General features: G+C 45.2%; 1 protein-coding gene across 1 annotated transcript in view; it reads right to left on the reverse strand.

The window, feature by feature from the left end:
• LOC144605273 (plakophilin-1-like) overlaps positions 1 to 23975 on the reverse strand; it is a 47023-nt gene extending 23048 nt beyond the window's left edge. Inside the window, exons 1-5 of the mRNA XM_078420371.1 lie at positions 23750 to 23975; positions 22776 to 22879; positions 9706 to 10145; positions 4074 to 4203; positions 2095 to 2302 (exon numbers count right to left, since the gene is read on the reverse strand). Of these exons, the coding sequence (XP_078276497.1) occupies positions 2095 to 2302; positions 4074 to 4203; positions 9706 to 10145; positions 22776 to 22879; positions 23750 to 23924 (1057 nt within the window). The 5' untranslated portion in view covers positions 23925 to 23975. The remainder of the gene's footprint in view (positions 1 to 2094; positions 2303 to 4073; positions 4204 to 9705; positions 10146 to 22775; positions 22880 to 23749) is intronic.
• Positions 23976 to 24416: the final 441 nt, after the last annotated feature.

The following is a 24416-nucleotide window of genomic DNA, read 5'->3' on the forward strand; positions in this document are numbered from 1 at the left end:
CATCCCTTGACCCAACAGATTGCTTTGTGTGCCAATAGGTCAGGCAATCATTTGAAGCTCCCTTCCCATGTCATTTGATCTCCTGATCTTTCTCTTCACCACAACCATACCTCAAACCACCCCAACTTGGATATCATTCGCACAATCAATCTCTGATCAAAGAAGATGGACAGGAGAGATTTAAGAACTTGAGGGGTAGCAGAAGGAGTGGTGGGTGCAAGGAACGAGCGGTCAGAGGCAGTAGTTGAGGCGTATACTATCACAACGTTTAAGAAACACTTAGATGGGTACATGGATAGGACGGGTTTAGCGGGATATGGCCCAAACGCAGGTAGGTGGGATTAGTGTAGATGTTGCCCGGTGTGGGCAAGTTGGGCCGAAGGGCCTACTTCCATGCTGTAAGACCCTATGACACAAAATGCTGGAGTGGGTCAGGTAGCATCTCTGAAGAAAAGGAATCAGTGACGTTTCGGGTTGGAACCCTGTACTAGCGTTTGCAAGAGCCTAGCAGCTACGGCTCACCTGCAGTCCGTCAGTCTTTGTGTTTTATGGGTTTTTTTTTGTCTTGATTGTAGAGTTTAGATGTGATGTAGTGTTTCTTTGTGGTTGTGTACTATGAGGGGGGGGGGGGGGGGGGGACTGTAAAATTGTCTCTTCCGAACAGAGACGCAACCTTTTTCTGGGTCGTGTCTCCCGTTCCCGCTGCGGCCTACCATCGGCCAAACACCTGGAGCTGGCGGCCTCCAGCTGGGACCACCTGGGCTCTGGTTGGCAGAGCCCGCGGACCGGACCTACCATCTGGACGTCGGAAGCTCACAGCCCCCTGGGTGGGGGCCGACAACGGGAGCTCCGGCAGCAGCAGCGTCTTCGCCCGCCCCGAATCACGGGGCTTGGGTCGGCCCGCCGTGGACCTTTCACCGCCCGGCGTGGCCTGGAACGTGGCAACGTCAATAGCCTGACCGCGGGAGAAGACGGCAGGGGAAGAGAAAAGACATTCTGGCCTTCCATCAATCACAGTGAGGAGGTGACTGGAGGAGACTCACTGTGATGGATGTTTCTTTTTTTTGTTTTGCGTTGGTTGTGATTGTGTGTGAAATTGTTTATTTTTATCGTTCTATTGCTGGACTGTGGGTGACCTTTCATTTCATTGCCCATTTTGTATGTGTATGTGACAAATAAAGTTGACTTGACTAAATGCAGTAGTGTTCTATGGTATCCAATGTCAACTCTTGCCCATGCCTCAACACCAATTCATTTTTTTGAACAGATAATAACATTACTTTCAGGGTGGATGTTTGCAGGAGGCTTACAAGATGGAGTTTGAGAACGAGAGATAAAGGAAGGAAGCCCCCATCCCATTACTGCAATTTTTGGTTTACCAATGATAGACTCTACTTGTTTATCTCCCCCCATCTGTCGGATGATTGCTTTTCTTACATTAATGGCCAGAAGATCTATTTTGTTGAATTGGAAAGAAATCAATCCTCCTACTTTATTTCATTGGTTTTCTCAAACTATTTCATGTTTAAATTTGGAAAAGATTAGAAGTACTGTTTACGAACCTTCGATCAACTTTGAGCAGACTTGGAGGCCATTTATTCAATATTTTCATATCATGTAATGTGACCTTATTCCAACCTTTTTCGTTCTTCTTGATATTGCTTTATGCAGGTAGAGGGGATTGGAGCGGGCGACACTACTATGTTTTCGTTAACCACCTGGTACAGTCTGTTTTTTTTTTGTTTGTTTTTTTTTTCCTCTCTTTTTTTTTTTCCTCTTTTTCTCTCTCTTTTCGTTTTTCTTTTATCCTTATCTTTTTCATATATATACCGACATATCTTCTAGGTATAGATAACAATTTATTTTACACAACCTGGGGATATTTATGTTATACATTGCCATTGCTTATGCTTATGTATTCCCTTATATTTATCCACTTATGTATTTTTGTATTCCTATTGAAAATACTATAAATAAATTTAAAAAAAATTTAAATAAAAATTTTTAAAAAAGGAAGGAAGCCGGGTAATGTAAATGTTTGGGGAATGGAAACCCACAACAATAAAAACACTAAAATTGTACAGAAGTTTGTACCAGTTATTTGCTTCTTTGTTTCGGGATCCCTTGTCTCTCTCAGGAGCTGAAGTACTTGCTTGATCCCATCATTCCTCTTCACTTCCACTTTATTGATGACGTTCTTATACACTGCATTTCTAAGGGCTGCACATGCAGACTGCTGAACATTTACATCTTTGGTTCTCAAAAGGTTAATCAGTTGAGGGATCGCACCCATTTGGTAAATCTGAAATAAAACCAATAAACATTTATTAAATTTGATTGGACGACATATTAGCTTTAGATTAGTTTAAATATACAACATGGAAACATGCACTTGGCCCACCGAGTCCAAGCCGACCGTCGACCGCCCATTAACACCATTTCTATATTATCCCACTTTCGCATCCGCTCCCTGTAGACACGGGCAATTTACAGAGGCCAATTAACGTGCAAACCCACTCGACTTTGGGGCATGGGAGGAAACCGGAGCACCCAGAGGAATCCCACGCGGTCACAGAGAGACGTGTAAATTCCACACAGACAGCACCCGATGTCAGGATCAAACCTGGGTCTCTGGCATCGTGAGGCAGCAGCTGTACCAGCTGTGCCACTCAGCCACCCTAATTCTAACTGAATTAATCCAGATATTTGTATGTCTCTAGCAGTAACATAACAAATCAAATTATTTAAACGAATACTCCAAAGTTATGTACCCAAGACTCGGGTTTGATCCGGGCTATGGGAGCTTGCTTGTCTGTAAAGAGTTTGTACGCTCTCCCCGTGACCTGCGTGGGTTTTCTCCGGGTGCTCCGATTTCCTCACGCACTCCAAAGACATACAGGTTTGTGGGTTAATTTGCTAGGTATAAATGTATAAATTGTCCCTCGTGTAGGATAGTGTTAATGTGCAGGGATCGCTGGTCAGTGTGGACTCTGTGGGCTGAAGGGCCTGTTTCTGCGCTAGATATATCTGAACTAAACTAAATTTGTTTAAATGTCAGCCACAGCAAATCTTCCATCATATCATTCAATATATCTTCAGCCTCTATTTTAGACAAATCACCTTTTATCCCCATACAATTACCTTTACATGTAAACTCAAATCTAAAACTCTTGTCACTCTCAAACTGTACCATATTACTACAAGAAATGTTACCATATTATTATCAGTCTTCCCAAAGTATTCCGTATAGTGGGATTATCAATTAATCCTGCTTATGTGTAGGAAAATAACTGAAGATGCTGATTTAAATCGAAGGTAGACACAAATGCTGGAGTAACTCAGCGGGTCAGGCAGCATCTCAGGAGAAGTTTCGGGTTGAGACCCTTCTTCAGACTGATTTCTTCAGCATCTCAGGAGAGAAGGAATGGGTGACTTCTTTCGAGTCGAGACCCTTCTTCAGACTGATTAATCCTGCTTCATCACACATGATCAGGTAAAAATACATCCACCTATTATTGAAGACACAAGTTTACTGCGGATGCTTGTTTTTACAAAAAAAAGACACGAAGTGCTGGAGTAACGCAGCAGGTCAGACAGCATCTCCGGTGAACATGGTTAGGTGACATTTTGGGTCAGGAACCTTCTTCAGTCCGAAGAACGGTTCCGACTCGAAACATCACCTATTCGTGTTCTCCAGAGATGCTGCCTTATCCGCCAAGTTACTCCAGCACTTTGTGTCTATTTTCTATCCATTATTGAATGTATGCACGCACTATCTTGCTGTATTGATCCTGGATAATGTCTTGACAAGGTCTGGAATGAAGATATTCTTCTTTTTGTGTAGGGAGTGGAATCCTGCTCAAGCTTGTCTTAAAAACAAACATGCCTTACCACCAAACGGTTCAATCAGTGAAGAGAAAGATTTAAAAGTGGACAACATACAGCCAAAATTTTTACTGTTGGCAAAATGAAAACTATGCAATAGGTGGACTTTATTTCTTTTCTGCAAAACATTCTACTTAGTTCATTAAATGCAGCTTCTGTCCAGAAATGATTGCAATGTTATACTTTACCGCTACTTTAGCACTATCCTCTTTAAAGCAATCATGTTGGATGTAGGAAGAAGCATAGACCAAAATATTGGGATCTTGGTTGCTTAAAAGACCCACTGCTTTCCTTAGGTTCATATCTTCAACCAGTTCGCTGCAACAGATCATAAAAGATTAATGCAATTAAAATATAATTTTGACATATGCAGCTTTAATTTGTGTCTTTTGCAATGCATGATTTTACTTAGCAATGTATTTAGCTGAACATACAAGTGTTTATTTTTTTGATATAAAGTATTATAGACAATAGACAATAGGTGCAGGAGGAGGCCATTCGGCCCTTCGAGCCAGCACCGCCATTCAATGTGATCATGGCTGATCATTCTCAATCAGTACCCCGTTCCTGCCTTCTCCCCATCTCTCCCCTACTCAAGGCTAGCTACTTTCCAGATAAACAGTAACATAATGTTAGCTGCTAGTAAACAACGGATGGCACAGTGATGCAGCGAGAGGGTTGCCGCCTCAGAGTGCCAGACACCCAGGTTCGATCCTGACTCCAGGTGCTATTTGTGTGGAGTTTGTAATTTCTCCCTGTGACTGCGTGGGTTTTCTCAGGGTGCTCCGATTTCCTCCCACATTCTAAAGACGTAGAGGCTTGTAGGTTAATTGGCTTCTGTAAATTGTCCCTAGTGTCTAGGATAGAACGAGTGCAAACGGTTGATCAGCGTGGACTTGGTGGGTCGAAGGGCCTGTTTCCACGCTGTATCTCTAAACCTAAAAACTAATCACAGAGAAACAAGCTAATGTTTAAGGTCTGTGTATATGATTAGAAGTGCAATTGCTGTGTATGTCGTTGGTTCCTATGCCTGGAAGTCTAAATACGGTTAGGTTAAGAGGTTTGCAGAACACTTCGGTTTTGACCACTTGTTCCTCCTAGCTGGTTGCCTGGGATCTCTCTGATCCTGATCTCCAATATGATTCAACAAATCTAGGGTGGCACAGTGGCACAGCTGGTAGAGCTGCTGCCTCACAATACCGGAGACCCGGGTTCGATCTTGCCTGTGTATGCGCAAGTTTGCACATTCTCCCTTTGATCACGTGGGCCTCCTTTGGGTGCTCCAGGAAGGTGGAGCAGATAGATAAAACAAAGGGACTATGTGAAGGTAATTGGATTTGCAGCAGTAGTTACTGACAGAGGTGCAAATGTGTGAAAAAATACTGCAGAGTGAGGGCAGCACAATGGCGCAGCGGTAGAGTTGCTGCCTTACAGCGCTAGAGACCCGAGTTCGATCCTGACTACTGGTACTGTCTGCATGGAATTTGTACATTCTCCCTGTGACCGCGTGGGTTTTCTCCGGGTGCCCTGGTTTCCTCCCACACTCCAAAGACCTATAGGTTTGGAGGTTAATTGGTTTCGGTCAAATTGTAAAACAAAAGGAGGAGTGTTGCCCCTTACATTTATGGTGGACCTTGTTATAGGTGACAGAAAGCCACAGGTAGCTTAGATGACATGGAGGATGAATGTTGCGGGCATCAGGAAGCTCTGAGGTCTATTTGCTCACTGAATGCAGATGCTCCGCGGTCATGGAATCAAACACCATGGAAACAGACCCTTCAATGGACAATAGGTGCAGGAGGAGGCCATTCGGCCCTTCAAGCCAGCACCGCCATTCAATGTGATCATGGCTGATCATTCTCAATCAGTACCCCGTTCCTGCCTTCTCCCCATACCCCCTGACTCCGCTATCCTTAAGAGCTGTATCTAGCTCTCTCTTGAATGCATTCAGAGAATTGGCCTCCACTGCCTTCTGAGGCAGAGAATTCCACAGATTCACAACTCTCTGACTGAAAATGTTTTTCCTCGTCTCAGTTCTAAATGGCCTACCCCTTATTCTTAAACTGTGGCCCAACTTGCCCCTGCCGACTAAGATGCCTCACCTACACCAGTCCCCCACCTGCCTGCGTTTGGCCCATATCATCACGGAATACCACCTGGCCAGCTGAGTTACTCCAGCACTTTGTCTCTTTTTTGGAAACGAGCATCTGCAGCTCTTTGTGTCTACGTTTGTGAAAGGGTCAAATCACATTCAACTAATCTTTATGGAATGAGGGATAACCAGTAGATGTGCTGTTTGTGGACTTTTGGAAGGCTTTCATTCAGGTTCCACACAAGAGGTGGACAGACTCTTCACAGGATTGCAGGCTGAGATAAGGATAGTCCCATCAGAATTAGTCCTTGAGTCCCAGCTCTCCCAATCAACAGTGATTGTTTAACCAAGAAAACCAAATGTAGCTTTTCCAAGTTTGTCAATGAGGCAAAATCTAAGCGAGCAGTGAAGAAGCTGAGGTTTCAAAGGTGTAAAGGCGAGCTGAGTGACTGACAGCAACATCGCAATGTGGGAAACTGAGAGATTATTGGCACAGGTGGCATGGTGGTGTGGCATGGTGGTGCAGCTGGTAATGTCGCTGCCTCAGAGCGCCAATGAATCCTGACTGCGTGGAGTTTGCACGTTCTCCCTGTGACCACATGGGTTTCCACTGGGTGCTTCGGTTTCCTCCCACATCCCAAAAGACGCGTGGGCTTGTAGGTTAATTGGCTGGAAGTTGGCAATTGGGTTTCGGGAGTGGGTGCGAAAGTGAGATAACTTGGAATATCATATCATATCATATATATACAGCGCGGAAACAGGCCTTTTCGGCCCACCAAGTCCGCGCCGCCCAGCGATCCCCGCACACTAACACTATCCTACACACACTAGGGACAATTTTTACATTTACCCAGCCAATTAACCTACATACCTGTACGTCTTTGGAGTGTGGGAGGAAACCGAAGATCTCGGAGAAAACCCACGCAGGTCACGGGGAGAACGTACAAACTCCTTACAGTACAGCACCCATAGTCAGGATCTAACCTGAGTCTCCGGCGCTGCATTCGCTGTAAAGCAGCAACTCTACCGCTGCGCTACCGTGCCGCCCTGTGTGAATCTAGTGTGAATGCGTGATTAATAGACAGCGTGGGTTCCGCGGGTTGAAGGGGCCGTTTCCATGCTCTATCTTGTGCTGTAAATACAAATATTGAGTTTGTGTGTTTAAAAAACTGTGAGCAATTGGAATCTATTTGATCCTCAGAGAGTTAGTTATCTTTGTGCACATGTCATTGAATGTTAATATGGTACTGCAGGCAATCAAGCGAGGAAATGGTATATTGGGATTTATTGTAAGAGGCTTTGAATACAAGAGGTAGGATGCCATGGTACAATTATAGAGAGCATTACATAGACCAGGACTCCTTGTGCAATATAGATTGCGGAAGAAATAGAGCAAAGATTCACTATATTAATTCACATTAAAGGAGATGAGGCCTTGATTGTCAAAAGTTAAGAATGATAGGTAACTTCACCAAGGCATTAATGTGCAGAGAGCTCTACAGAGTAGGTATGGGGAAGACTGTTTCTTTGATCGAAACACTAGGAACAAATGGTTCTGATTTTCACACAATGGGTGGTGGGTGTATGGAACAAGCTGCCACAGGAGGTAGTTGGGGCAGGGACTACCCCAACATTTAAGAAACATTTAGACATGTACATGCATAGGACAGGTTTGGAGGGAGATGGACCAAACGCGGGCAGGTGGGACTTGTGTAGCTGGGACATTTTGGCCGGTGTGGGCATGTTGGGCCGGTTTCCATACTGTGTCACTCTATGACTACGACTCTAACAAGATTGAAAGTTAGGATTGAAATCAAGAGGATTTCTTCAAAGTGGCAAGCCTTCACATGATACAGCTTTGGATGCTACATTCAAATTAGATTGATAAAATCCTGGATTTCTGGTCTTGGTTCTGTACATTACACAATGACCCTTGATTGAGAAGATGAATGGAATTTTAATTATTGTCGCCATATTGCTCGTTCAAAATACCAGCACACAATCGCAGCACCCAGCAGAATGGTTTTTAAAACATAAACCTCCAACCCCTTAGATGATAACATCTGATCACTAGCAATCAACGTACTCTTAAACTTGGGAGAAACTGATTCTGTTATGAATGGAGACAAGTGGGATGCTTAAAGTCCCCTCATTGCTGTAAAGATCCATATTTCACTATCACTCATTCACCTGTCCAGAAAGGTGCTTGAATATATTTGCTGTGCCCAGTGCCAACTCTGATGGCTAGGCAGAAATATAGGTGGATGCTGCTAAGGAACATTTCAGTTTAATTTAGTTTATTGTGATGTGTACCGAGCGAGGTACAATGAAAATCTTTTCTGTTGCATGCAGAAAGACTATGCATGATTACAATCAAGCTGTCTAGGTTTCTCGCCATTTTATGCAAACCATTTAAATGTCCCCTCAGCCTTCAGCGTTTTAAAGAAAGCATTCCAAACCTAATCAACCTTTCCTCATAACTGTAAAGTGACGTTCTCCATTTCTAACAAGAACCTCATAAATCGCCCCAAAAGCTTCCGTAATGCTATCATTACACTTATAGTGTCTGTTATTGTTGTCAAGCATACCGAGTTACAGTGAAAAGCTTTTTTTGTTGTGTTCAGTCAGTGAAAACACTATACATCATGACAATCAAGCCATCCACACTGTAGATGCAGGAGAAAGGGAGTGTTGTTTAGTGCAAGATAAAGTCCAGTATAGTCTGATTAAAGATGGTGCAAGGATCTGCAATGAGGTAGAAGGTAGACAGACACAAAAAGCTGGAGTAACCCAGCTGGACGGGCCGCATCTCTGGAGAGAAGGAATGGGTGAGATTTCGGGTCGGGACCTTTCTCCAGACAGATGGTAGGTCAGGACCGCTGTCTCGTTGGTGATGGGATGGTTCAGTAGACCGAGAACAGCTCGGAAGTACTGTCCCTGAATCTGGAGGTATGTGTATTTTCACATATCTGAACCTCTTGTCTGATGGGAGAGTGGAGAAGAGGGAGTCTCCAGGGTGAAAAAGGGTCTCGACATGAAAGTTTGAAGAAGGGTCTCGACCCAAAACGTCACCCATTCCTTCTCTCCAGAGATGCTGCATGTCCCGCTGAGTTACTCCAGCATTTTGTGTCTATCTCCAGGGTGGGACAGGTCCTTGATTATGCTGGTGGCCTTGCCGTGGTGGCGTGGTGTAGAAGGACTTAATGCAAGGGAGGTTAGTTTGTATCTGGAATTCACGGCATGAGAGGGAGGTGAAAGCCCTTTAAATCACTAATTTCAGGACTAATCTAGAAAAATAAAACCAGTGCTGCAGGAAAAATGACACAAACTACATTGCCCTTGCAGACACCCAAAACTGGCTTGATGAAACAAATGGCTTCCTTCTTTCTAAGTGAAAATCCCTGAGTATCAAGGGCGGCACAGTAGTGCAGCGGTAAAGTTGCAGCCTTATAGTGCGCGAGACCCGGGTTCGATCCAAACTACGGGCACTGTCAGTATGGAGTTTTGTGCGTTCTCCCTGCGACCACGTGGGCTTTCTCCCACATCCCAAAGTCGTAGAGGTTTGTTGCTTAATTGGCTTCTGCAAATTGTCCCTGAAGTGTAGGACAGTACTAGTGCAAGGGGTGCTCGCTGGTCGGGGCAGCCCTGGTGGGCCTTAGGGCCCGTTTTTTCATGCTGTATCTCTAGAGTCCAAAATCTTATCAAAACAAACTCATAATAAAACTCACCGCACTCCCTCTGTTGGGTTCTGGGCACCAACCTTCTTCCAAGTTTGAGAATGTCCTACCAACTTTACATTAGCAGGGCTTCTCCTATCTGAAAGCTGACGAGGGTGAAATGACCCGGGTCTTCTCACAAAAAGACTCTTGGTCCGGCTTACAGTTCGGCTCTTGTTTCTCACCCGCCTCTTTACCGGTAGAGTCCCCACGTTTACGAGGTCCGGCTCACTGCGGCTGGTCGAAATGCCGTGAAAATCGACGTCGTCACCCTGCGGACTCGTTGGGCCAGAGTATTTGCGATAGGACGGGGTGCTGATCGATCGGTTCCCCTTCATACTGTACGTACTGAATACGTTCCGTTGCCGTGTCCCTCTTGTGATTCCCGGTCCATAATTCTGGCCGTCTTCCTTTAGGGAAAACCCATTCGTAATACCATTAAATTGAATACTCTGAGAAAATAAGTTGAGCACGTTAAGCCTTCAATATTGATTTTTTTTTAAAAAACTCTATAAATATAATTATTACAATTATTACTATCAAAACATTTAAGAGACGTTTGACCAGGTACATGGGTAGGATAGGTTTAGACGGTAACGGGCCAAGCACGGGACTTGAGTAGATGGGGCAAGCTCCAGGCACTTATCACTTACTCTGTGTAAAAAATACTTTTCCAGTTTCATCTCCTACAAACCCTGCCCCTCTCACCTTAACACTATGTCCTCTAATCTTTGACATTTCCACATGAGGAGGGGGGGGGGGGGGGGGGGAAAGCTTCTGACGTTTCTTCCCTGCCTGCCCCATACCAGCTGTCAGAAGCAACCTCACTGTACTGTGACTTTGCTACGGGCATAATGGCAGAGGGCAGTAACACGCACCAGATTCCAATTGAAGACAGATACAAAATGCCAGAGTAACTCAGGGGGACAGGCAGCATCTTTGGAGAGAAGGAACGGGTGATGTTTTGGGTCGAGACCCTTCCTCAGACTCTGAAGAAGGATCTCAACCTAGAACGTCACCCATTCCTACAGAGATGCTGCCGGTCTTGCTGAGTTATTCCATTATTTTGTGTCAATCTTCGGTTTAAACCATCTTCCTTCGTACCGAATTCCTACTGTTCAGGTTTCCTGCATAGCAATGCACACTAGGAGACTCCAAAACAAGTGCTGTTGGTAAAATAAATAGTGTAGTCTTCAAGGGCTCAGATTACTCCCATCACCCATGTTAGATTTAAAGTAAAATTTGTTCCCTGTACTCCACGTGTCTCAAATTCTCTCCGTGAAATAGGAGGCTGCTTAACATTAAAAGGTCACGTCTCATGTATCATTCATTCCCCTTTCACCTGGCAAAGTGAACAATTGCTCTCTTTATATCTTTCACAATAAAATTCCCTGCTGCAGTCCATTACAATGCTTGATTTCGCCAGACAAATAAAAAACAGGCACAAACGTAAACCTAATGCCCTCATTATTAGACTAGATTGGGAATTGGTGTGGGTTTTGGATCAGTGCGAGTTTACAATTACAATTGAAATCCCACAACACGCATTCGGCTGAAGTTGATGATCTTTTAATGCTACATATCTTTCAGTTCAGTAAATGTCAATGTGCCAAAATGTATCCCACTTATCCAAAGATAAATCACTGCAGATACTGGAAATTTGAAGCAAAATAGAAGAAAATGGGAATATTTAGTAGGTCAGACATTTTGTGTCAATGACATTTCAACAGAAATTTGACTTTTCTGATGAAAGACCATTGACCTGAAAGATTAACCGTTTCTCTTTTCATCGACGCTGCCTGACCTGCTGTGTGTTCAAAGCTTTCTCAGTCTTAAATTTTAGAATAAATTGTCAACCAATTCAATATTTTTCATTTCTCTTAGTGTTATTTGGTGGCAAAGATGTACCATGACACTGTTTGATTGTGTAAAAATGGTGCTTTAACAAACTTTCAGAAACAGATCCTCCCCATGTATAGCAAGTTTCCACTCCCGAGAACTATGCATAACCCAAGCAGTTCACAAGTCAGAGCCAAGTTCCCACACAACAGAAAACACCTGCAGATGCTGAATTACCCCATAGGAATAGATGATCTGGAGAAGCATATCAGATCCTAATTTTGCCATACTCAATAATAAAACTAATATTAAGAAAATTAGCCCGAGCTTACCGCACTCGGGCTAATAATAGTAAGGGTCATACAGGACAGAAACAGGCCCAAAGTCCTATAAGCTGCATCATGACTTCCCAACACTGGTACTCCAGGTCCTGAACGTTGAAGGGAAGCATACCATATGCCTTCGCCACCACCCTATCTACTTGCGTTGCCACTTTCTGAGTGCCATGCACCCAAAGATTTCTGCCTGGGATGAAATCCTACTTGGAAGAACCCTCTACAATTCCACGCAAATGAACAAGGCTCAGCGGCCTATAATTTAGTGGATTATTACTTTTTTTCCTTAAACAAAGGAACAACATTGGCTATTCTCAAGTTCTCTAAGATCTCGCTTGTTGCTTGAGAAGATACAAAGATCTTGCATGTCTTGCAATCTCCGTGCTTGCATAGAATCATTATTTCTAGACTTGTTCAAAGTTAAATACAAGTAACGAAGAAATGAAACAGTTGAAATATAAAGTCTAATGTTTCAGTTACACCTCCTCATTATAAAATAAGAATTCTGGTTAGACAGCCTGAATCATTTATCCTTGACAAATCATTCCCTATTTTAATTGCGTTGAACCAGCGGATTAGAAACAGAGGTTCACCTGCACCTCCTCCAACCTCATCTATTGCATCCGCTGCTCTAGATGTCAACTCATCTATATCGGCGAAACCAAGCGCAGGCTCGGCGATCGCTTCGCTGAACACCTGCGCTCGGTCCGCATTAACGCAACTGATCTCCCGGTGGCCCAGCACTTCAACTCCCCCTCCCATTCCCAGTCTGACCTCTCTGTCATGGGCCTCCTCCAGTGCCATAGTGAGGCCCGCCGGAAATTGGAGGAGCAGCACCTCATATTTCGCCTGGGCAGTTTGCGGCCCGGTGGTATGAACGTTGACTTCTCCAACTTCAGATAGCTCCTCTGTCCCTCCCTTCCCCTCCTCCTTCCCAGATCTCCCTCTATCTTCCTGTCTCCACCTATATCCTTCCTTTGTCCCACCCCCGACATCAGTCTGAAGAAGGGTCTCGACCCGAAACGTCACCCATTCCTTCTCTCCCGAGATGCTGCCTGACCTGCTGAGTTACTCCAGCATTTTGTGAATAAATCGATTTGTACCAGCATCTGCAGTTATTTTCTTATACAGCGGATTAGAAAATTGGACAGGCTTCATTTTAGGCAGAGTCTTAAGAAAGGTCTGGACCCGAAACATCACCTATTCTTTTTCTCCAGAGATGCTGCTCAACCCTCTGAATTACTCCAGCTTTTTTTGAGTATCTTCATTTTAGGCATATTCCTTCCAAGGTCAAAATGGTGAAAAGGCAAATATTTGATCATTTTCATTTCCTTAAGAATATAAAGCATGGAAATTGGCAATGAGGAAATGTGATAGCCATTCAAAATCAGGAAGCAATAAAACTGTAATTAAAGGGAAAGAGAGGACTTTATTGCAAAAGATCACAAGGCACTTTACAGACAAGGAACCTCAAAAACATTTCAACAATGCTGCCTCGGCAACAGTCTGTCCGCCCCTTCCTTCTTCCTTGTTTTTTAATATGTGTTAAATGTATGTCTTTAGTGTTCTTTAGCTTGTTTGATGTGGGGGGTGGGGGAGGGGGTTGCGGGGAAACTTTTTCTAATCTCTTACCTCGACGGAGATGCGATGTTTTTTCTGTATCGTATCTCCGTCCGCACTGCGGCCTAACATCGAGGTGTTGGCAGCCTTTGCTGGAGACCGACTTCGAGAGCTCCAGCGCGGGAGCCTGCAGATTTAACATCACGGAGCGCGTGATCCCTTTGCCAGAGATCGACCTCTCAGCTCCAACTGCGGGTGCCTGCAGACTTTAACGTCGTGGAGCTCGCGGTCTCTGGTTAGAGACCAACTTCGGGAACTCCAAGCCACAGGAGCTTTGGCCGCCTCAACGCGGGAGCTTCGACCGCCCCAACACGGGAGCTTCGATCACTACAACGGATGGTTCGACTGCCCCGACCATGGGAGAAAAATGAGGGAAGATTAGACTTTATTGCCTTTCATCACAGTGAGGAATGTGGGGAATCCGCTGTGGTGGATGTTTATGGTGACTTTTATGCAGTTGGGTGTCTTGTTGCTTTTTTTAGTATGGCTGTATGGTAATACGACTATTACTGTACCTTAATTGGTAAACGTGACAATAAAAAGACCTTTGAAACCTTTGATTTGTCCTCAATAGATCTTAGATGATTAAAAGAGACATGAACAATTTTAACATTACAATCCAAAGAGACATAACAAACTTTAACATTGGTACTGACAACTGGGAAATGGCTGCTGAGGATGGGAGGAAGTGGAGAAAGGACCTCCAGGCAGGTATGAAACACAGTGACAGCATGTGGTTGAAGACCATGGAGGACAGACACCAATGCCACAAAATGATCAATGGCAATAGCAACACACTCCCCAATCCAACGGCCAGGGACAACTTCACCTATGGAAGCGTCTGCCTGTCAAGGATTGGCTTAGTGGCGTAGTGGTGGCGGCACAGTAGCTCAATGGTAGAACTGCCACCTTACCACTGTCTGTACAGAGTTTGTAACGTTCTCCCCGGGACCGCGTGGGTTTCTCTGGGTGCTCTGGTTTCCACCCACATTCCAAAGACATGCAAGTTTGTAGGTTAATTGGCTTTTGTAAATTGCCCCTAGTGTGTCGGATAGAGCTAGTGTATGATTGATTGTTGATGGATGCAGACTTGGTGGGCCAAAGTGTTTGTTTGCACACTGAATCTCTACACTAAACTAAAAACAAAGCTGCTGCTTCACAACACCAGAGACCCGAGTTCGATCCTTTCTCTCATGGGCCTCCTCCATTGTCATATTGAGGCCCACTGTAAATTGGAGGAACAGCATCTCCTATTTCGCTTGGGCAGCTTGCACCCCAGCAGTATGAACATTGACTTCTCCAACTTCAGATACCTCCTCTGTCCCTCTCTTTCCCCTCCCCTTCCCAGTTCTCCCAGTCTTCCTGTCTCCAACTACATCCTTTCTTTGTCCCTCCCCTGACATCAGTCTGAAGAAGGGTCTCAACCCGAAAAGTCACCCATTCCTTCTCTCCTGAGATGTTGCCTGACCCGCTGAGTTACTCCAGCATTTTGTGATACCTCTTTCCATTCTGTATCTCTCAATCAATCAATACGAAAAGTTGTATTTACTGAATTCCTTTCAAGAACAACCCAGTGGAAATAAAATCTGAAGGCACTATTGGGAAAGACAATGCAAGGGAGTAAAATGAATCTGCTCTTTTAAAGAGCCAGTGCAAATTGATGGATATAATGGCCTTCCACCTCTGCATTATGATACACATATCTTTAGACACACAGTCAACAGTTATCCGAAGAAAAAGTTTGAAATTCCTCGCTATGAATGAAAGCTAAATGCATTCAACTGATTTCTTGCAAAACTAGTTACATGACAATAGAAGATGGATCACATTCTTAATAAATGTTACGCCCAAGAAGTGGGTGGAGAACAGATGTAATAAAGGTAGAAGGAATATTCCCTTGGCGTGCAAGAGGACATGCTAACTCAAAAAAAAGCATAAGAAAGTAAGAGTGCAGTAAAACATTTTGTTCCATCTGCTTTTAAAGTCAAGGGCACAAAATCACTCCAAAATTATTTTGAAACCAAGAGTCTAGATAGAGCTGGGGAAATAAAAATGCTGACACTAACCTCGAGCTATATGATACATCATCATAGACTATTGTTGACTGGAAACTGAAATGGGCCTGTCACACAAATATTGGTATTGGTTTATTGTTGTCATGTGTACTGGCAACAGAAAGAGCTCTCTCTGTGCCCTCTTAGTCATCTATATACTAAAGCTCTCGTTTGTTATCTTGTTTGTGACTGAACTTCAGCCAAAACCGCACACAATAGCGCGACAGTTTTAGGCCCACCTTACTCACCATCGTCACTTTAATGGTAAAAATGGCAGTTTTATTGAAATTGGTGCTATATTTTTTAAGTTCATATTTGTTTAAATCTATCTCCTAGGGAGGGAGGGAGGGGAAGGGAGGGGAGGGAGGGAGGGGGAGGAGGAAGGAGGATAAGGGGGGTTGGGGGGAAGGAGTGGGGGGGAGGGGAAGGGGGGAGGGGGAGAAGAGGGGGAGGAGAGGGGGGGGAGAGGGGGGGAGAGGGGGGGAGAGGGGGGGAGAGGGGGGGAGAGGGGGGGAGAGGGGGGGGAGAGGGGGGGGAGAGGGGGGGAGAGGGGGGGGAGAGGGGGGGGAGAGGGGGGGGAGAGGGGGGGGAGAGGGGGGGGAGAGGGGGGGGAGAGGGGGGGGAGAGGGGGGGGAGAGGGGGGGGAGAGGGGGGGGAGAGGGGGGGGAGAGGGGGGGGAGAGGGGGGGGAGAGGGGGGGGGAGAGGGGGGGGAGAGGGGGGGGAGAGGGGGGGGAGAGGGGGGGGGAGAGGGGGGGGGAGAGGGGGGGGAGAGGGGGGGGAGAGGGGGGGGAGAGGGGGGGGAGAGGGGGGGGGAGAGGGGGGGGAGAGGGGGGGGGAGAGGGGGGGGAGAGGGGGGGGGAGAGGGGGGGGAGAGGGGGGGGAGAGGGGGGGGAGAGGGGGGGGAGAGGGGGGGGAGAGGGGGGGGAGAGGGGGGGGAGGGGGGGGGGAGAGGGGGGGGGAGAGGGGGGGGAGAGGGGGGGAGAGGGGGGGAGAGGGGGGGAGAGGGGGGGAGAGGGGGGGAGAGGGGGGGAGAGGGGGGGGGAGAGGGGGGGGGAGAGGGGGGGGGAGAGGGGGGGGGAGAGGGGGGGGGAGAGGGGGGGGAGAGGGGGGGGAGAGGGGGGGGAGAGGGGGGGGGGGAGGGGGGGGGGAGAGGGGGGGGGAGAGGGGGGGGAGAGGGGGGGGGAGAGGGGGGGGAGAGGGGGGGGAGAGGGGGGGGAGAGGGGGGGGAGAGGGGGGGGAGAGGGGGGGGAGAGGGGGGGGAGAGGGGGGGAGAGGGGGGGAGAGGGGGGGGAGAGGGGGGGGAGAGGGGGGGGAGAGGGGGGGGAGAGGGGGGGAGAGGGGGGGAGAGGGGGGGAGAGGGGGGGGAGAGGGGGGGGAGAGGGGGGGGAGAGGGGGGGGAGAGAGGGGGGGGGAGAGGGGGGGGAGAGGGGGGGGAGAGGGGGGGGAGAGGGGGGGGAGAGGGGGGGGAGAGGGGGGGGAGAGGGGGGGGAGAGGGGGGGGAGAGGGGGGGGAGAGGGGGGGGAGAGGGGGGGAGAGGGGGGGGAGAGGGGGGGGAGAGGGGGGGGAGAGGGGGGGGAGAGGGGGGGGAGAGGGGGGGGAGAGGGGGGGGAGAGGGGGGGGAGAGGGGGGAGAGGGGGGAGAGGGGGGGGAGAGGGGGGGGAGAGGGGGGGGAGAGGGGGGGGAGAGGGGGGGGAGAGGGGGGGGAGAGGGGGGGAGAGGGGGGGGAGAGGGGGGGGGAGAGGGGGGGGGAGAGGGGGGGGGAGAAGAGGGTGCTGCACCAATGCAGGAGAGGTTTGGGCCCAACGGGTCCACTTGGTCTAGTATCAAACTATAGACAAGTATAATCAAGTCATCCACAAGATAAAATAGAGTGCAGAATATAGTGCTATAGAATTATAGTGTTATGGTTGCAGAGATACTGCAATTACAAAAGTGCAAGGTCCATGATGTGGTAGGGTGGGAGATCGGGACTACACATGAGCTTATGGAAGGATCATTCAGTGGTCTGGTAACAGTGGGGAAGAAGCCGTTCCTGACTCAGGTAGAACGTGCTTTCAAGCTGTTGTACCTTCTGCTGGATAGGAGAGGAGAAGAGGGAATGACCAGGATGAAAACAGTGACACGAGGAACTGCAGATGTGGAATCTTGAATAAAACACAAAATGCTGGAGTAATTCAGCAGGTCAGGCAGCATTTATTGGGGACATGGATAGGCAACATTTTGGGCCACGACTGGTCTTCAGATTGACAATCTTAGATTGTCTTAGCTGCTTTTGCAAAGTAGTGTGAAGTGTACATGGAGTTGATGGGTGGTGGGGGCCTTGCTTACAAGAATAGAAATTGCACCTACTCTGCGTAATGATGCACTGAATGATTCCCAATGTTTTTCCAACTTCTCGAAAGATATGTCACAAGTGTGATGAAATACTTTCCAACAGCTTGAATGAACAATCCAACATCATCCTGGATATAGTGGCCTGCAAGACTGGAACACTCTCTAACTTGTGGCACAGCGGTAGAGTTGCTGCCTTACAGCGAATACAGCGCCAGAGACTCAGGATCGATCCTGACTACGGGCGCCGTCTGTACGGAGTTTGTACGTTCTCCCCGTGGCCTGCATGGGTTTTCTCCGAGATCTTCGGTTTCCTCCCACACTCCAAAGACGTACAGGTATGTAGGTTAATTGACTGGGTAAATGTAAAAATTGTCCCTAGTGGGTGTAGGATGGTGTTAATGTGCGGGGATCACTGGGCGGCACGGACCCGGTGGGCCGAAGGGCCTGTTTCCGCACTGCATCTCTAAATCTAAATCTAAAAACTTCTAAATATGCATTTCGTCATTCACGAGGGCGGCGCAGTGGCAGAACTGCTGCCTTACAGCGCCAGGAACCCGGGCTCGATCCTGACTGCGGTTACTGTCTGTACGGAGTTCGCACATTTTCCCCGTGACCGCATGGGTTTTCTCCGTGGTGCACCGGTTTCCTCCCAGATTCGAAAGACGTACAGGTTTGTAGGTTAATTGGCTTTGGTAAAAATTGTAAATTGTTCCTTATACGTAGGATAGTGCTAGTGTACGGAGATCGCTGGTTGGCACTGACTTGGTGGGCCGTTTATGTGCTGTATCTCTAAACTAAACAAGCACACTGCACAGATTTGCCAACGCTCTTATGAAAGCACTTAAGTTTGCAGTCTCTACCATTAAGAACCGATGCATCATCCACCGCCCTTTCCATGTCCTATCCTCAGCTGACATAGGCTGAGGATCCTTGAAAGTTGTGTATTACCACCGTGGGAGTAACCCTATCGCACAGACTTCAGAGGATTAAGAAGGTGAATCACCATCTATAATAAATGGTATTAATAAAGGAAACTAAAGTTTGTCGATGACAGCTACAACCATCAGTAAAAATTAAAGACTCACGGAAAATCAAATAATATAGGGATAGTACAGGAAAGAAGTTGAGATAGATCAAACTCCAGTATCAGAGCACATTTAATAAAAGCCTATTATTCATTATCTCTCATTATTTGTGCTTTTCAGGATGTTTTCAACACTTGTTTTGATAAGTAAAAAATATATAGTTTAGGACAGCACAGTGGTAGAGTTGCTGCCTTATGCTGCCGGAGTCAATCCTGACTCTGGGTGCTGTCTGTATGAAGTTTGTACGTCCCCCCCCTGTGACTGGGTGGTTTTCTCCAGGTGCTCCCTTTTCTTCCTGCACTCCAAAGACATGCTGGTTTGTGGGTTGATTAGCTTCTGCGATTTGTAAATTGTCCCTAGTGCGAAGGATAGTGCTAATATATGGGGTGTTTGCTGGTCAGTGTGGACTCAGTGGGCCAAAGGGCCTGTTTCCGAGCTGTTTCTCTGAATTTTAACGGCTAAAGTAAGTCTAAATGCTGTTTCCACTATTAATTGTTCATAGTCTTTGTGAATATAAAATGTGGGAATCAATTCACCAGATAAGAAAACAGTTTTAAATGATTAAAGCTCTTACAACTTATTCCATCTAATATTCATGTCAGGGGTATATGATGCAATTTACCAACATACTAACACATACCAATTTACTAACGCATCTCATTAGCTTAAGATGCGTCCATAATTAGAGTTGCGAGTGCTGTTTTAAGGTAAAAGTATCTTACTTTCAAAAACTCAAACATTATGAAAGAGATTGACCATTTGATATTTTGAAAATATCTTGTGTTATCATGCAGCCAAATCCAGATGCTAGTTAACATGAGAATGGAAAAAAAAACAGCTTGTGACTGACCTGTTTCCGAATAGCATCAACAAGAATGTTCTGCTTTTGCATTATTAATAAAGTTTTATGTTTACAGTACATGCTGCCATGAGGGAATATTAAAACTGGACACTAAACAAAGCAGAAATAGCCAACGGGAGAATTTCCTTTAACTTAGAACTGGATAAAGCAAAATCTATCATTTTTAATGGACAGAGTTTGTTACTGGTATCAAACTCACCAATAACTAATAGATTTTAGTTATCTTTATCATGAGCAAACCATTTTGATATGGGTTTCATTCAGAGTAAGTAGCGAGGAAAGCAAAAATTAAGTAACAATTATTGGGTGATGTTGTGAATTCCAATATTGTGATCAAGAGTAACTCATAAGAACAGATACAAAGTGCTGAAGTAACTCAGCGGGTCAGGCAGCAATCTCTGGTGACGTTTCGGGATGGGACCCTTCTTCGGACTTTAGGTAAAACTCATTAAATGAAGGAAAGCGATGAATTTGGTAGGCCGAGTGTTACTGTTCCATTTTGATTTAGCTTGTCACTTAAAATACTTCAACCAGTTATATTCTATTGTTGAAACTGCGTAAATGGCTGCCATATAACATTCATTCAAAGTCATTTCTGTTTGTTAAACATTCAACTTGTAAAGCAGCTTAAATTGTGCAATTTAAATAAAGTCACCAAAAGGAATACGAGGAACCATGAAGTTGCATTTAAGGTTGACTACAAGTTGCAAGGATGAGCAGCTTCAGAAAGAATGGAGAATACATGGTCATTTTAATCATTTCTGTTGATAAAGAGGCAGTAGTGCAGAGGATATCCTGCAACATGATCGGCAAAAGGCTATTATTCATTACATTCATCAGGCAAACCAAATTTGCTTCCATTGGCACCATCTACACTTCACCACTTTGGCAAGGGCACCAGCATAACCGAGAACCAATCTCACCCCAGTCACTCCCTCATCTTCCCGCTCCCATCAGGCAAAAAGGTACAGAAGTTTGAAACTGCGTACCTCTGGATTCAGGGACAGTTTCTTCCCAGCTGTGATCAGACAACTGAACCATCCTACCACTAGCTGGAGACCAGCCCTGTCCTACCATCTTAAGGGGTTGGACAGGCTAGATGCAGGAAGATTGTTCCCGATGTTGGGGAAGTCCAGAACAAGGGGTCACAGTTTAAGGATAAGGGGGAAGTCTTTTAGGGCCGAGATGAGAAAGTTTTTTTTCACACAGAGAGTGGTGAATCTGTGGAATTCTCTGCCACAGAAGGTAGTTGAGGCCAGTTCATTGGCTATATTTAAGAGGGAGTTAGATGTGGCCCTTGTGGCTAAAGGGATCAGGGGGAATGGAGAAAAGGCAGGTACGGGATACTGAGTTGGATGATCAGACATGATCATATTGAATGGCGGTGCAGGCTCAAAGGGCCGAATGGCCTCCTCCTACACCTATTTTCTTATTTTCTATGTTTCTACCTCATTGGAGACCCACAGACTATCTTTGATCGAACTTTCTCTTGCACTAAATGTTATTCCCTTTATACTGTATCTGTACACTGTGGACAGCTTCATTGTAACCAAGCAAAGCCTTTCAGCTGACTGGACAGCACGCAACAAAAAAGCTTTTCACTGTATCTTGGTGCATGTGACAATAATAAACTAAACTAAACTGACACTTCTCTCTGACAGAAAACTGCAGCATTTTCAAAGTTTCCATCTTTCAAGACAGATACCCAATCTGACGGTTTCCTAGTGAATAGTAAAAATTCCACTGCACAATTGGAAAAGGTATCCATGTATTCAAGTCAAGTGTGTTGGTTTATCATATGCGTCAGATACAAATTGGAATAACTGCAACTTTAAGGGAACATGGCCAATTTTCCTCCTATGAGCAAAACCAAATGATGATACATCATGTCTTTTTGCAGGAGCTTGTTCTGTGCGAATTAGTTATTGCCTTTGCAGGAAGAATAGTAGTTATATTTCACAAGCGACCATGAAAATACAAATCTATCCCCCACAACCGAAAACTTCATCACAAAACAAACTCAACAGTTCAAGAATAAACTTTCCTATTACCTCCTACGGATCTTGTGATAGCAAGCTTCATTGCCTTGATCTGCATGGTTCACCACAAAGCTGCTCAATTTATTATTTTACCATCATAGTTCCATACTCCACCCCTTGAATTACCCAAATAGTTTATTTCATCAAACAAATCACTTGAATTTCTGCTTATGGCGCCCAAGCCAGGCGGATCTCAGCATGCTGGTCTCAGAAGTGGATCTGCAATCGTTCATTACCATCACTCCACTCTTTTAAACCTCTACTCATTAGACACCCTCGGATTATCTTTAATCTGCCTTTACTGGATTTTATCTTGCACTGAACAATATTCCCTTTATCCCATATCTGTACACTGTGGACGGCTTGATTGTAATCATGTCTAGTCTTTCCACTGACTGGATAGCACGCAACAAAAAAGCCTTTCACTGTACCTCGGTACGCATGACAATAAACTTAATTAACCTAAACTTAATGTATTTAACTATAATAGTGAAGAGTATTTTGAATGTTTATTTTATTGAAAGTCATAAACCAAAAGTATACAAAATGCTGGAGTAACACAGCAGGTCAGGCAGCATTTCTGGAGAGCATAGATGAGTGATGTTTTGTGTTGAGACCCTTCTTCAGACCCAGTCTAAAGAAGGGTCTCGACTTGAAACTTCACCCCGGGATGCTGTCTGACCTGCTGAGTTACTCCAGCACTTTGTCTATTAACCAGCACCTGCAGTTCCTTGTTACTAACAAACCAAAGTATTTTTTTGTAATGGTACAGTTGATTAATATTCTGTTGTGGATTCTATTCACATTAGGGCTGCAACATAGACTGATTTTTAACCCCAATCCATATCACCAATTTAGTTTATAAAAGCTTGTCAACAAAACAAAAAAAAAGTATATATTTCAAAACTATTACCTTATGCCTCCGAGACCCATGGCTCCCCATGGACATATTTTGTATTCTATTTCCAAGGTTGAAAATGTCTTGTTGGTTGGTGTTCCATTGATCTTTTGATGTGTCTACATAACAGAAAATACCAGAGAACAGACTTTTTCAATGCATTATTCTCAAATGTTATTCCACATTAGAAAAATTACTAATCTGCATTCCATTATCAATTCATGGGGCACCGGATTTTTGCAAATCATAAGATCCAAACCAGAGCAGTTAGATAATGAATATTATAATTAATAGTCTGTTAAACTAATGGGTACATTTAGGGAATTATATTAATGGCCCAAATCCTGTAAAATCTAAAACAAACTAAATCTAAAATCATATCTAAACTAAATACATCACTTTTTTTTTTTAAAGTACTATTGGCATGCATATTTCCTTAATGGTTCTTTGAACAAAATAAAGTTAATCAATATTTTGAAAAGCATTTGAAGTTTTTCATTTTATATGTGTTCAGTCAGTCAATATTTACTTTATTGTAACACTAGTTTTATGGAGCAGTACAATAATGGTAGATGTAATTTTGTGAATAAATCGATTTGTACCAACATCTGCAGTTATTTTCTTATACTAATGGAAGATGTCAAATACACACACGTAACCTGCAACTAAGAAACGGATCCCTTTTATCAAGCACGTTTCCTGCGAATTAATTAAATAGGCAAAATGACTGAAATTAAAATGTTTAAGCACACACGACAAGCTTTAATTGCCAACACACATTTTGCGTCTCAAATTAAAATAGGAACGTGCTGCAATTGATCTCAGGTATTATAATGTGTTGGTATTGATTACAATATCACCCGTGATGTTTTAAACAGCGACAGCTTAATTTAAAGGTAAACTTCAGTTTCCCAAGTGCATTTCTCAGTCAGAGGGGATACGAATGGTTTATCACAAAGGGGACAAGGGGGAGGGAGCGGTCGCGTTACCTCTTCTGATTGTCTCGTGCTTATTCTGCATCATCAGTCGTACTTGGCTGTTAACTCGCTTCTCACTGTCCACCCGGCCCAAGGTGCTCAACTTGTTGGCCGGCGGCAGAGCCAGCGTGGAGTTGTCCTGTTTGTTGAATGTTTGGCCCGCTGTCACAGTCCGGAGATAAGCCATTTTTGGGTCACAGCGTCTTCTTTGCAAATTCTCCGCTGCTTCACAACAACTCTTTCACCAGCTTTTGCCTTGCGCTTCGTAGCAGCTCTGGTCTCGCCCTGCCCCGCCCTGCCCCGCCCCGCCCAGCCCTGCCCAGCCCCGCCCAGCCCTGTACCAAGAGGGCGGGTGGAGCAAAAAAAAAATTGGTGTGGTTGGCAGATTTTTAAAGATTTCAGTCATTCCCAGACTAATGAAGGTTATTTCCTAATGGCGGCTTTTTTTTAATAAAGATTAATACAAAACACTAATGCATCATGTCAGCAAATAAAGAAAGCCAAGAACTTAGTCCTCCGACCTGTCTCCAACTACATTTTATCTCTTTATTCACAAAATGCTGGAGTAACTCAGCAGGTCTTATCTCTGTTTGCTTTCTTCTGTTAGCTTCTCCCAGCTAACAATGATCTATTCTACAGTTTCCTTGATCTCCATTCCCGTTGTCCTGTTTTCACACCT

Source organism: Rhinoraja longicauda, chromosome 24 (genome assembly GCF_053455715.1).
Source record: "Rhinoraja longicauda isolate Sanriku21f chromosome 24, sRhiLon1.1, whole genome shotgun sequence".
NCBI classification, from domain to species: Eukaryota; Metazoa; Chordata; class Chondrichthyes; order Rajiformes; family Arhynchobatidae; genus Rhinoraja; species Rhinoraja longicauda.